Source organism: Lathyrus oleraceus, chromosome 2, assembly GCF_024323335.1.
Source record: "Lathyrus oleraceus cultivar Zhongwan6 chromosome 2, CAAS_Psat_ZW6_1.0, whole genome shotgun sequence".
Lineage (NCBI taxonomy): Eukaryota > Viridiplantae > Streptophyta > Magnoliopsida > Fabales > Fabaceae > Lathyrus > Lathyrus oleraceus.
The window spans coordinates 466,782,031-466,796,044 of NC_066580.1; the positions used below are offsets into that span (position 1 = coordinate 466,782,031).

The following is a 14,014-nucleotide window of genomic DNA, read 5'->3' on the forward strand; positions in this document are numbered from 1 at the left end:
ATGCAAGTTTCAAAAAGACACAATGAACAGAGTTGACTCACCAATAAAAGGAAAAAAATATTATAAATGAGATTGAGTTCCAGAGATGCGATTGTGTGATACTAGGTCATGAAATTAACATTTCGTCATCTTCGTTGCTTCGTCTCCTCCTTCCACAACCTGAGTTTCTTTTTTCTTCCAACAAACAAAACCCTAATTTACAAGGACTAAAAGAAAAAGATATTTTCTGAACAACATTGTATTTTTGGTGGGAAATAAAAGAATATCCACGTATGTAAGTTGTTGAATATAAAACAGATATAAAACAATTCCACGTGTGCACAGTTTGCCAAGTCACATTTTTTTAATAGAAATCTAACCACTAGGACCAATGCCAACACAAAATTGAGATATAGGGACTCAGACAAAAAAAGATATAGGGATTAAATTCAAAAACTCGCTAACTTACCCGGACCAAAAAACTATTTAAACCAAATTATAATTACCAAAGTAATCAACATTGTACCATTCCAAAGAAAACCATTTCTATAGATACAAAACCAATATGAATATTAACCTTTTAATATTATGGATACAACAAACAATAATCAATGTAAATTAACTATATTCCTTATACATACAAATCCATTAAATTGCAAACACATAAAGTAAATTAAAATTGTATTTAATACCTTCATGATTTACTATCAAATCTATCATTAATTTTTATAAATTTTGCTTCTTCAAAGAGATTGATGATATAAACCATACAATGTTTTTATCCCAATAAAAAGAAGAAAAATGTTATTCATACACCAAACCATACACTACACCGTATTTTACTGTTCACCAATACGGTGAACAGTAAAATATTATAATAATAAAATATTATTTTATAAAAATATATAAAAAAAATTATTTTATTTTTTATTATTTAAGAGTATCGTCTGATTAATCAATTTTATGACTTCATTAACCAATATTTAATATTTTATTAACCAACTTTGTTTTACAACTAAAAATTATTTTTATATCTAGATGTTAATTAACCAACTTCATAACTTCATTAACCAATTTTTTATCTTTCATTAATCAATTTTATTTTAATATATAAATCACTGTTCATAAACAATAAACAGTACATAGACACTGTTCACAGGGGTACTATTAATGCGTACACACTGTTCACATACACTACGCCAAAAACTGGAATAGACAGCGCCCCTTAGAGGGCGCTTTATTACAAAAGCGCACTCTAAAGTGAAGAGAAAAAATAAGGAGCATACTATTGGAATAGACAGCGCACTTTAGAGGGCGCTTTTGTAACAAAGCGCACTCTAAAGTGAAGCGAAAAAATAATGAGGAAATGGAGGGACACCAATAGAGGACGCTTTATTGAAAGCGCCCTCTAAGGGTAACCTTAGAGGGCGCTTTTGAAAAAACGCTCACTATGTCCATGTACATTTCCAGTTTATAAGGCGCTTTTGGAAAGCCTTAGAGAGCGCTTTTAGAAGCGCCCTCTTAGGCCCCCTTTAGAGGATGCTTTTGTAACAAAGCGCCCTCTAAAGTGAAGTCAAAAAAAAATAATGAGGAAATGGAGGGACAACAATAGAGGGCGCTTTAGTGAAAGCGCCCTCTAAGGTTACCCTTAGAGGGCGCTTTTAAAAAAGCGCTCTCTAAGTCCATGTACATTTCCAGTTTAGAAGACGCTTTTGGAAAGCCTTAGAGAGCGCTTTCAGAAGCGCCCTCTTAGGCCCCCTTTAGAGGGCGCTTTTTTTACAAAAGCGCCCTCTAAGGTCCCCTTTAGTAAACATTAAAATTATAACATATACTGCATGTCTCTTTATTTTCCCTCTCTACAAGCTATTTCGTTTACGTAACTGGGTTTTCTCTCTACTGCGTCCACCGTCTACTGCGATTACTCTCGTCCTCCGTTCGTTCTCCCTCCCTCACCGTCGTCGTCGCCGTCGCCTTTTTCTGCTGCTGCGTTCACGTTCACGTCCACCGTCACTGTTCACTTTCTTCTCCATCGTTACCGTCACCTTGAAGGTATTTCTCTTCTCCATCTTTACCGTTCACTTTCTTCATGTGTTTGATTAGGGCATTTTCTAAACTTAGTTTTACATTTTGTGTATTATGTTGATTAATGTTTTTTAGGGCAAACTGAGTTTTTTATTTCTGATTGAAAACTGATATCATTTGAAGTGTGTTTGAGCTTGTGCTTGGAAGTTTGATGATTATGGATGCAAGTTTGTTCATGTTCCAAACACCATAAGTTTGCATTGGTCTTTTGCATGCAGTAGGTGTGTGTGAGTTTGCATTGGTCTTTTGCATGCAGTAGGTCTTTTGCATGAGAAATGGAAGGTATATGAATGTGTTCACGTATTGAATCATTGTCTTACTTGGGTCTTATTGAATCATTTCTATATTACAGGTAAAATGGCTAACCAAGACGATACCCATGACGCGAATGGATCACGTAACAATGTTGAAAAAGAAATCAAACGAGGATTGACTGTTATGAAGTCAATCATTCGTGCAAGAGACAAGGGTGTAAAATTTGAAGTACATTGGAGTGCTGAAGACCAACTAATTGAGCCTAACGGTTCAATGTTGGCAAGTTACATTGGTTTCCTTGTTCGACAACATATTCCGATTACATGTGATAATTGGAGAAGTCCGGACTTGAAGGTTGGCAAAGAAAAAATATGGTCGGAGATACAGGTACTTACCATATATTGTTATATGTTTTTTTTGTTGACTATTTGTTGACCATATATTGTTATAATATTACTTTATAATAACACACTCCATGTGTATGTTTTTTAGAGATCCTTTCACATCGATGAAAGCCGGCAAAAATATTGTATTCAATTGGCCGGAAAAAGACTCCGAGGATTTCGATCCTTTTTGTCCAACAAATTTCTCAAGGATGAGGAAGGAAAATTTGTTGAAGCAGAACGGCCAATGAAGTATGCCGAGATTATTTCAGCCGATGAATGGAATAACTTTGTCGCCAAACGAAGAAACGAAAAATTCCATGTAATGTCTATTAATTATGGTATTATACAATTGTTAAGTTACTTGGTTCTAATATGCCTTAAACTTTTTTATCCAGGAAGTAAGCGACATAAATCGGAAAAGGGCATCAAAACCCGCGTATCCGTACAAAAAAGGGCGTACGGGATATGCACGGTTACAACAAAGAATTGTGAGTATATTCAAATGCTATGAGCTTATACATTGTCACAATATGTTATAATTGATGATCTTATAATCTAATTCAATGTGTAGCTAGCCGAGGAGAAAAGTGACGCAACATCTCTTCCGGAGCACGTATTATGGAAGGTTGCTCGGGTTGAGAAGGATGGGGCTGTCGTTGAAGCGGTCCAAACTGTTTATGACGAATGTGTAAGTATATGTAACATTATTTCTTTAATTATATCGAAAATTTTGTTAGACATATAATTCATTTTTAATCTCCTCTAATAATATTTCAGGAGACTTTATCCCAAACCGTACCTTCAACCGAGGTCCAGGATTGCAGGAGCGTACTTAGTCGAGTACTAAATGTTCCTGAGTATTCCGGTCGTGTGAGGGGTAAGGGTTTTGGTGTGACTCCGTCGTCATTTTATAAAAACCAAAAACAAAAAATCCTACCAACAAAGAGGTGATGGAGACCTTGGCGGAGTTAAGGGCACAAGTACTCCAACTGCAAAACGAGAATGCAAGGTATAGAGAGGAAAGGTGCGCCTCCGAGGCAAAAGATACTAGTGACCGAGCTAGTATCAATTGTCAACCGAAATTTCCCGAGGTAATTATATATGTTATTATGAAATTAAAATAGCACTTTTTTACTTGACACATATACACGTTAACAATAACATTTATTATTGGTTTAAGGCATTTCACCTTGTCAGCTGTATCTATCGTCACCAACTTATCGCATGGTTGGCAAGGGAAAAGTGCACAACACTTCGGGTGAATTACTTCACCATAATCCCCTCCCGGTGGGATATATGAAAGTTTCGGTTGACCTTGTATTAGATACCGACGCGCTTCTACCATTACCTGACGTTGTTTCAGAGACAACGTTGATGCGAGAAGCAGTCGGATCCTTTGTTGGATGGCCGTCAGATATAATTTTCCCAGATGCCGAGGTATATATGTTCTAAATGATTATGAATCTTTAGTATTCACATTTCAATTCAGCTACAATTATGATATTTAATCAATCCTTATTACATGGTAATGTTAGACTCCTACAAGACCCACGCATAAAGCTGGTAAAGGGATTTCAAGACGCATCGAGTCGGTTGCATCTCTAAAAGAGGTACAAATATATATACCTATTGAATTATTATATACTCAACGATTCTGTTGCATCACAAAAAGTCATGATTTAATTTATATGAATTTTTAGGTTCCCGATCGAAAGTTGAAAAAAGCTGGTAACGATATTCCTCCAACGACGTCCGAGACAACTTTTTGAACACGACGAATTGGGCATCGCTGTCATTCATACATACATATGGTACTCCGATCAATCTATAATTTACTTAGTTGAACAATTTATTTACACATTTCAATGAGTAGTCTAATGTTTATTATGTTTCTATTTAAGGTATATGTATGTAACATTGCTGCGGGGAACTGAATTGTGTAACCGTTTCAATTTTATTGCTGCTTCCCGTATCAACGCAACGTTAATAACGAAAAATCCAACATCCGTAAAGAATGATCTAGTCGATAGATTCATGGCGGCCGGCGATAAGACTACACCCAGTTTGTATTTTTTACCGTTTAATTCTGGCAACGGGTTAGATTTTCTTTCTAATAATTTCATTCTAATCTATGTATATCTTTTACGTAGAAAATTTTCATTCATCTAAATTTTTGTTTTATTTTACAGTGATCACTGGGTGTTGGTTGCTATGGATCTTTCGAGAGTAATAGTGTATTATCTCGATTCGTTATCGGGTGATTGGAGTAAATATCCGAGTATGAAGAAGACGGTTGACGCGTAAGTGAAATTCCCCTAAATATTCGTGTGTATTTGTATATTTAATTATGTCTGTCAGATTGATCTCAATATACGTTTTTATTTTGTTAGGGCAATAATAAAATTTAGATCGAAAAAGAATTATCGCAATAGGAAGGACATTACCTGGATCAGAGTTCAGGTATATATTAAGTATCTTATTTTTGCTTATAATAGTGTTTGTTTTTTTGCTTATAATAGTGTTTGTAAGAAATTAACTATATATATATTGTTTGTTTTTCTGTGTAGTGTCCTCAGCAAAATAATTCGGTCGATTGCGGATTTTTTGTATTGAGATTTATGAGAGATATCATTGCGTTGAATCGTATAGACATCCCAAAAATGGTATGGAATAATAACTTGGGGTTTATTTTAATATTATCGGATATTTCATCTAATTTGTTACTAAATCATGAATATGTTTTATTCTCTTAATTGTAGTACTTTGAGGAATACAAATCTTACTCAAGAGCTCATTTGGATGAAATGAAGGATGAATTGTGTCAATTCATTGTTGATCAAAGAATCATATAGCTAGGTTGTATATTGTTGTACATATATGTATGGAATGTTGTTGTTGTATGCTGTTGTTGTATATATGTTGTATATTGTTGTTGTACTTTTACTAACTCATGAATATGTTGTTGTATATTGTTGATCAAATAATCATATATTATGTTGTATATATGGAGGATTAATGTTGTATATAAATGGATTCATGTTGTATATATCAATGGATTAATGGTGTATAACATTGGATTAAAGGATGAAATCAATATGAATTTTACACTTTTGCAGCATGCGAACAGGTTACCAATTAAATATCCACTGTTTTTCAAACAAATTTTTTTAAAACAACTAACACTTTAGAGGACGCTTTCTGTAGGAAGCGTCCTCTAAACATTTTACATTGACAACTTTAGAGGGCGCTTTATCCAGAAAGCGCCCTCTAAACACTTTACATTGACAACTTTAGAGGGCGCTTAACACTTTAGAGGGCGCTTTATGTAGGAAGCGCCCTCTAAACATTTTACATTGACAACTTTAGAGGGCGCTTTGTCCAGAAAGTGCCCTTTAAACACTTTACATTGACAACTTTAGGGGGCGCTTTTTCCAGAAAGCGCCCTTTAAACACTTTACATTGACAACTTTAGAGGGCGCTTTCTCCAGAAAGCGCCCTCTAAGGTGTCCCTTTATGGAACACTCTAGAGGGCGCTTTTTTCTGAAAGCGCACTATAATGTGGCCCTTAAAGGGCCACTTTAGACAGCGCTTTCTCCAGGAAAACAAAGCGCTGTCTTTACCTATGCCAGCGCCACTTTAGAGGGCGCTTAAAAGCGCTGTTATAGGCCAAAATAAGCGTCCTCTTTTCCCTTATTTGGCGTAGTGATAGTACTGTTCATGTACTGTTTACATCACTGTTCATATACGAATTTACTATTTACGATACTGTTCACCGTATTTATGAATAGTGCATACGGTGTAGGTGTAACTTATGGTGTACACATAACAAATGCTATAAAAAGAATTATGTAATTATTTACTTAACCAAACAAAAATCATGTATGTACGACTCAAAATTGAAGTAAACAATCAAAATGGAATCTGCTATACTTATTTTCTTTTTACTATAAATGATATATTTTTTTAAACAAAACTAATAATGACTCGTTACAATATAGGATATTATATTAATACAATATATACAAAATTATTTATATTCAATAATGACTCGTTATATTATATTAATAAAATAATACAAAATTATCTCTATTCAATTTCAAAAAATTTATTGACTACTAAGCATCAACACACTAATATTTATATATCAATTAATCCAAAATACTATCTTATCATCTAATTATTATTAGAAAATCATAAAATCTTACATTGCTCTAATATTTTTGACAAAATATAACCATACCCGAATCCTCACAATTATATAGTTTTAGGTTAAAATTATGAACAATGTCATTTTCCTTATAAGTATTTTAAGCACTCTCAAGTGTTTTAGAATTGAAACGCAGGAATACACAAGATAATTGAGCTTATACTTGAACTTGCACAAGATCGATGAAAACTCAAATGTATGGAAGATGAAATATAAAATTTTGTGTGAAGAATATAGACTTTTCTAATGTGTTTTTTTTCAAAAGTTACATTATTTTGCATTTTACAACACTTCACGAAATATTGTCCATTTTCGAATTCAAACCTACTACGATACTTCACAACTATGGTCAATTTTTGAATTCAAAAATTAATCTCGACTTAGTATACTCAAGATTATCAAGATTATTAATTTATATAAAAAATATTATGAACAGTATCTTTTTAACACTATTTTGAATATTCATTCTTACAGTAACAACTTCGTAATGATCTCCACTTCTCAACTGTCCACCAGCTCCCCTCCAAATTCTTTCTGTCCCCTCTCAAAGTAAATTACCTGCCGTCCTTCCTCCTTCATGCAACAACCAGATACGTTTTGTTGCTTACAGTCACACGCTTCTTCCCTTAAAAACCTTTTCTACACCCCCAACATTTTCATGCCTATTACTTCATTTTATCACTATTACTATAGAGTAAAAATAAAGGTAAGACCATTTGACACATTTTATTTAATTTAGTTTTTTTTGGTTAATAACGCGACTTACTGTAAGTTATAATTTAATTATTTTTAATTATCGGAAATAGCGACGTGTATTGAAAACACAGGACTTCCCTCCTACCTTATTGGCGTAATTGAGAGTTAAAGGCCAACTCTCTGTGTTTCTGCATCAGCTCTTCACTCTCATTCTCTTCCGATCACCGCCATCGCGCGCCCAATTCTCTTCATGGCGGTTTTTGTACCCACTCAACTCATCTCATTTTTCTCTCTAATTTTTCTTCACCTTACTTCCTTTTCTCCTTACCTCGCTCTCTCTATCAACCCTAACAACCTCTTACTCTTTCCCTCAATAACCGATCGTAATCTCTCTCGTCCCGCCATGATTCTCCCTCTGCATCTCACTTCACCCGATTCATCCATCTCGTCATTCAATCCTCGCCGTCAACTCCAGAGATCCGAATCGCAACACCACCCTAACGCTCGCATGAGACTCTACGACGATCTCCTTGTTAACGGGTTTGTTCGATTCCTCTCTTTCATTTCCTCCGCGATTTCATTCCGTCGACGTTTTTGTGCATGTGGTTGATCAATTCTTTTGTCTCTGAAATTCGATTGTGTAGATACTATACCACGCGGCTCTGGATCGGTACTCCTCCACAGAGATTTGCTCTTATTGTTGATACCGGAAGTACTGTTACTTATGTTCCCTGTTCTAATTGCGAACACTGTGGTAGGCACCAGGTAATTATTCTTCGGTGCCTTTTAAAAAAAATTATTATATAAGCCTAGAAATTAATGATTATATTGATTGATGATTAAATTAGTGTGAAGAATGTCCATTGGCTTGTGAATATTGTCTAGCACGAAAAGATAACGATAATAATTTGAAAAATGTATATTAATTATAATAACAAGTGTGTGTCGGTTTCAGACATAGACACCGGGACTGACATGCGACATCGATTGTAATTTGAAAAACAATAAATTAAATGAAATTACAAGTGTCTGTTTCGGACATACAGACACACCTTTTTTTAGAGTTGTTGTCGGTGCTACAGAGCTCATGGTTATGAAAAAAAGTTTACTCATACAAGGCTTTATCATGTGATTATTTGATTTTGGTGCTGAATTTGTGCACGTTTTCATTCCTGGCTAAAGGGTGTTCTTTTTATGAAAATGAAGAGGTAGAAGTAGAATATGGAGGACTGATTTTGTCTCTTACTACTATTTATTGTATCTTGAAATGGTTTTGGAAAAGAATAGTTTCATTTAGAATTTGTTGTCTTGTCCGATGTGTGTGTAGCTTTTGTGATTTATCTGAAGAAGAATGGATTTGTGTGCCAAATTTTATTTTAATAGGATCCGAAGTTCCAGCCTGATTTGTCGACGACTTATGAACCTGTAAAATGCACACCGGATTGCAACTGTGATGGTGATAAGATGCAGTGCATGTATGAGAGACAGTATGCTGAAATGAGCAGTAGCAGTGGACTCCTTGGTGAGGATGTTGTGTCCTTTGGAAATCTGAGCGAGCTTCCTCCCCAACGTGCTGTCTTTGGCTGTGAAAACGATGAGACCGGTGATCTCTATAGTCAGCGCGCTGATGGCATCATGGGTTTGGGTCGTGGAGATCTAAGTATCATGGATCAATTGGTTGATAAAAAGGTAATAAGTAATTCATTCTCACTATGCTATGGTGGAATGGATGTTGGTGGAGGTGCTATGATTCTTGGCGGAATATCTCCCCCATCAGACATGGTCTTTACACATTCGGATTCTGGTAGAAGGTGCGTGTCAAATTTTCTTATTTAACAGTTATGAGATTTCATGCATTTTCTTAAAAAATGCATTTGATTAATCTCACATTTACTCTAGTTTCGGGATGGCAACAGTCCATATTACAATATCAATTTGAAGGAGATACATGTTGCGGGGAAGCAATTGCGGTTAAACCCAAAGGTTTTTGATGGGAAGCATGGAACTGTCTTGGATAGTGGCACCACTTATGCATACCTACCAGAAGTTGCATTTCTTGCTTTTAAACGTGCTGTAAGTTCTTTTAAAAATATCATTGTAAAATGTTCCGAGTTGCATTTCTTGCTTTCCAACATAGAGTTGTCTTCTGAGTTGCACTGACTTTAAGAATGCTACAATTACACCATTTAACCTTTCTAAAGCGATATCCCTTAATACTGTAGTTAAAAGTACCCTGAATTATTGTAGATTATCTTTATTCAAACAGGAAGCACAAGTATGTCATACTAGTTATTGGGTGTTCTATGAATATAATATAATTAAATACTCATAATTTTGAGATGCTTTCATTTATGTGTTTTCTGTTATTTTCTTCTTTTAAAAATCATACTGAATTTTCTTTTGAGTCTTTATATATCATTAATTTTGGAACCTCATTTAAACAACAATGATTTAAAGTTTCCCCTTCTGAAGCTGTGTTTTGGTCTTCATATCTCTGGGATGTCTTCCTAATCAGCTCATTTAATTAAAAGATTCAATGGACTAGTCAAATGTATGTGCCGTTTATAATGGAGAACCTGTTTTATTCATTCTTCATCATTGATAGTTTAGTTTATTAATTATTGTATATTATAGCTGGATATCTTATTCATGTTTACAATAAAACCGAGTATCCTGTAAAGATAAACCTTATCTTATATGTCTGATGGGTTGCTTTTGTATTTACTTGTTTTGCAGATTATGATGGAACGTAACTCTTTGAAGCAAATTAGTGGTCCAGATCCAAATTATAAAGATATATGTTTTTCTGGTGCTGGAATGTATGTCTGTATCATTGTTATGTAATGAACATTCGAGCCTATTGCAGCATATTAACGGTTCAAATTTACTTGTCTTTCAGAAATGTCTCTCAACTCTCTAAAAGCTTTCCAGTGGTTGACATGGTATTTGAAAATGGTCACAAGTTATCACTGTCTCCTGAAAATTACTTGTTTCGGGTTAGTGATATAAGATCATTAGTATCTTCAGCTGTGTTTATAGGTTAGCTGATTCTCTAATCCCTATTTTTCTTGTGGCTATCTTTTTATAAAGCATTCAAAAGTACGTGGTGCATATTGTCTGGGGGTTTTCTCAAATGGAAGGGATCCAACTACTCTTTTAGGAGGTAACTAATTTACTGTGGGTAACTCCAGTTCATTTCATACTTTGTGCTGATTTGAAGTATTGTTCCTTAGTTTTTGTGTTAGATTGGTAGCTTATGAGTTATGGGTTTGTCTAGCACTTTAGTGATCGTTCCTATACTGTTTGGTTAGGTATTTTTGTCCGTAACACTCTTGTAATGTATGATCGTGAGAATTCTAAAGTTGGTTTCTGGAAAACAAATTGTTCCGAGTTATGGGAAAGATTACACATCTCTGATGCCCCATCACCAGTGCCTTCAAATTCAGAATTAACGAACTTAACCAAAGCATTTGAACCTTCAGTTGCTCCATCTCCATCTCCATCTCCATCTCCATCTCCATCTCCATCTCCATCTTCATCTCCATCTCCATCTCCATCTCCATCTCCATCTTCATCTTCATCTCCATCTCCATCTCCATCTTCATCTCCATCTCCATCTCCATCACCATCACATGATAATATTGATCAAGGTAACACTATCTCCTACTGTTCTAATTTTATTTTAAGTATATACAGAGACATCATGTGTAATCGTGGATAGATGTTAAACTTACACAAAGTAGTTCATCATGTTATTTATTTTTTTAAAGTTGTGTGGTTGTTTTGTAGCTTATATGCTCACTAATAAGTAACGACTAATCTCCTACAATCGTCTTGAATGAGCAGGTGAACTCCAGATTGCTCAAATAACAATTTCCATTTCATTTAACATAAGCTACACGGATATGAAGCCTCACATTACAGAGTTGACTGGACTCATAGCTCATGAGTTAGATGTTAATACATCACAGGTAAGAAAATGGTCACCAAGGTGCAAGAATTATTGGGGCTTAGTTACAGCTTTAAGTATAATGTATTAATTTGATGCTAAAAGGGAGATGTAATTCACTATATGCATATAGACACGTGGCTAGACCAGTTGGCTGGTGTAGGTTGGGATATATGTAGGTCCTAGGCGTAAGACTTTCAGTCAGCTGTTGACCTTCCAAAGTACCAAGAAAACTAAACATTTCAGCTAGTTTTTCCCTGTTCACATGCGTTGTTACTTGATGATAATGATGATGGATTTCTTGATTTGAATGATCGCAGGTTCAGTTAATGAATCTTTCTTCACTTGGAAATGGGTCCCTCTCTAGATGGGCCATAACCCCAAGGCCGTATGCAGATTTCTTTTCTAACACCACTGCAATGGTAAGTTGATATTTGTGTATTTGCATTTATGTGAAGACAAACCATTTGAATTTGATGGTGATTTTTTATGTTAACAGAGAATGGTGTCCCGGCTTTCTGAACATCACATGCAACTCCCAGACACATTCGGAAGTTATAAGTTGCTTGATTGGAATGCCGAGCCTTCATCAAAACGGTAAATTCTATCTTGAATAGGGAAAAGAGAAAATTATCTTCCCTATATCGTTGTATTTGTAAACCTATGTGCTTGATCATTCATAGTGCATGCAATACTGAGGTACATAGTTTTATCTAGTTCAGATTAATTGGAACTTGGAAAGTGTGTTGTACTCTAATTTATGAAAATTCATGCTTGTGTATTGGGGTTGTATTTTTAGTAAAGGCACATGGACGTCTTTTGATTGATAGAAAGAACTGTTCTGCACTAATGTGTATGTAAGTCAAGACTCGAGATCTGTTTATATACTCAGCAGACTGGATTCTCAACTACATCCAGCATTTTGTAGCAAATTTTTCATGTGTAAAAAGTGCAACCGCATGCAGGGTATGCTGTCCCATGGTCAAAAAACACTTTGCTCTACCACTAAACCGTGGAGGAAGAACCGGATCTGGTGTTAAGCTTGGTATACTTACACCAATTTAGTACGTGATGAATTTAGTTAATCCAACTATTGAATTGAATATTTTTACGAAGTAGATTCGGTATACAATTCATATAGAAAGTGATAGTACTTTATTGCACTATTGCAATTTAAGGTATAGTGTTTTCTAAAAAAATAAGTATGTCCACTGTTAGATTACAAACCTACAAATTTAAATTATTTAAAATTTGATATATGTGATCATAAAATAGTATCAGATGATTCAATGGTTTGATTGGCTAGTTTCACATTTTACATTAAATTATTAAGTGATGCAAATATCCAAGACTTGCACCAAATGTTGTATTTTCTTTTGAAACCTTAAAATTTCTTTACTTTATTGGGGAAATATTTTTAATTCTACTAGTTTGCCAAACAAGCATTTTCAATGACACGTATTGCTTTGAAACTTTTGGGACAACAAGTGAAGTCAAATAGGAAAGCCACCTGTTCTTTATGGGGGCAACTCATTATCCTACCTGCATAATTGTTAATTTAACCTTTTGTTGCCTATTTTGGTTACTACCTGCATATGGTTGGGGCTTACTCTATAACCATTTTTTATGCTGCTAACATATTTTTCTGAGATGGTGCAGGACTTGGTGGCAGCAATACTATTGGGTCGTGGCTTTAATGGGTTTGCTTACATTGCTTCTTGGGGTATCTGCCTTGGGAATATTCTTAATTTGGAAAAACAGACAGCAAGCAGAGCATTCATATAAACCAGTTGATGTAGCTGTTCCAGAGCAGGAACTTCAAACATTATGAGATACGTTTCTACCACTGCTGGTTGGCAGTTTCCCTCATTAGTGTGGCTATTACGAGCAATTTATACGAACACAGTTACTTGCTGTTCGAGATTTTTATTTCAAAAAATCTGGCTGTCTATTTTGATGTGTCAAAACCCTGATAGATGTACATTAAGGAATTTATTTTAAGCAAAGTGAGCTTATTTCATTTCATCAGCAACCATACACGAAATACAATGGGGAATAGAATAATAATTGCAAAGGCTAGACTCTAATATGGACTCTATTGCTAATTTATGTGTATCTTATTTGTTTGCCTCATGATAAAAACCAACCTGTAGCCAAAGCTAATGCAGTAAATATTATTTAGAAGATGTATCAATTACAATGCAATTTTGTCTGTGGTATTTCAATATATGGGTGAATCAGAAGGTGGAGGCACCATTTGGAATAGAATTTTCCCGTAATCATATTTGTGAAAAACAATGAACGTAGAATACTAAAACAAAAATATTAATGACAGAGTTAGGCTAAATATGTGTCTCTGGGCTGTTAAAGACCTATCTATTGAAAACAAGAATTTACGTTGGGTGCAAAGTACGCACAATCGCTTACTACCCAAAGGTTTTGAGCATTACTTCTCCCGCC

General features: G+C 34.9%; 1 protein-coding gene across 2 annotated transcripts; it reads left to right on the forward strand.

The window, feature by feature from the left end:
• Positions 1-7,711: 7,711 nt before the first annotated feature.
• LOC127120443 (aspartic proteinase 36) lies at positions 7,712-13,579 on the forward strand. Of its 2 annotated transcripts, XM_051050871.1 has the most exons (13): positions 7,712-8,145; positions 8,250-8,370; positions 8,989-9,416; positions 9,522-9,678; positions 10,342-10,424; positions 10,505-10,601; positions 10,696-10,768; positions 10,917-11,153; positions 11,208-11,255; positions 11,452-11,576; positions 11,875-11,976; positions 12,054-12,151; positions 13,214-13,579. In XM_051050871.1, the coding sequence occupies exons 1-13, from the start codon at positions 7,856-7,858 to the stop codon at positions 13,383-13,385; spliced, it is 2,031 nt and encodes a 676-aa protein (XP_050906828.1). In that variant the 5' UTR covers positions 7,712-7,855; the 3' UTR covers positions 13,386-13,579. The 2 variants fall into 2 exon arrangements, with proteins under 2 accessions (XP_050906828.1, XP_050906827.1); XM_051050870.1 differs by having other exon boundaries at positions 7,716-8,145; positions 10,917-11,255.
• Positions 13,580-14,014: the final 435 nt, after the last annotated feature.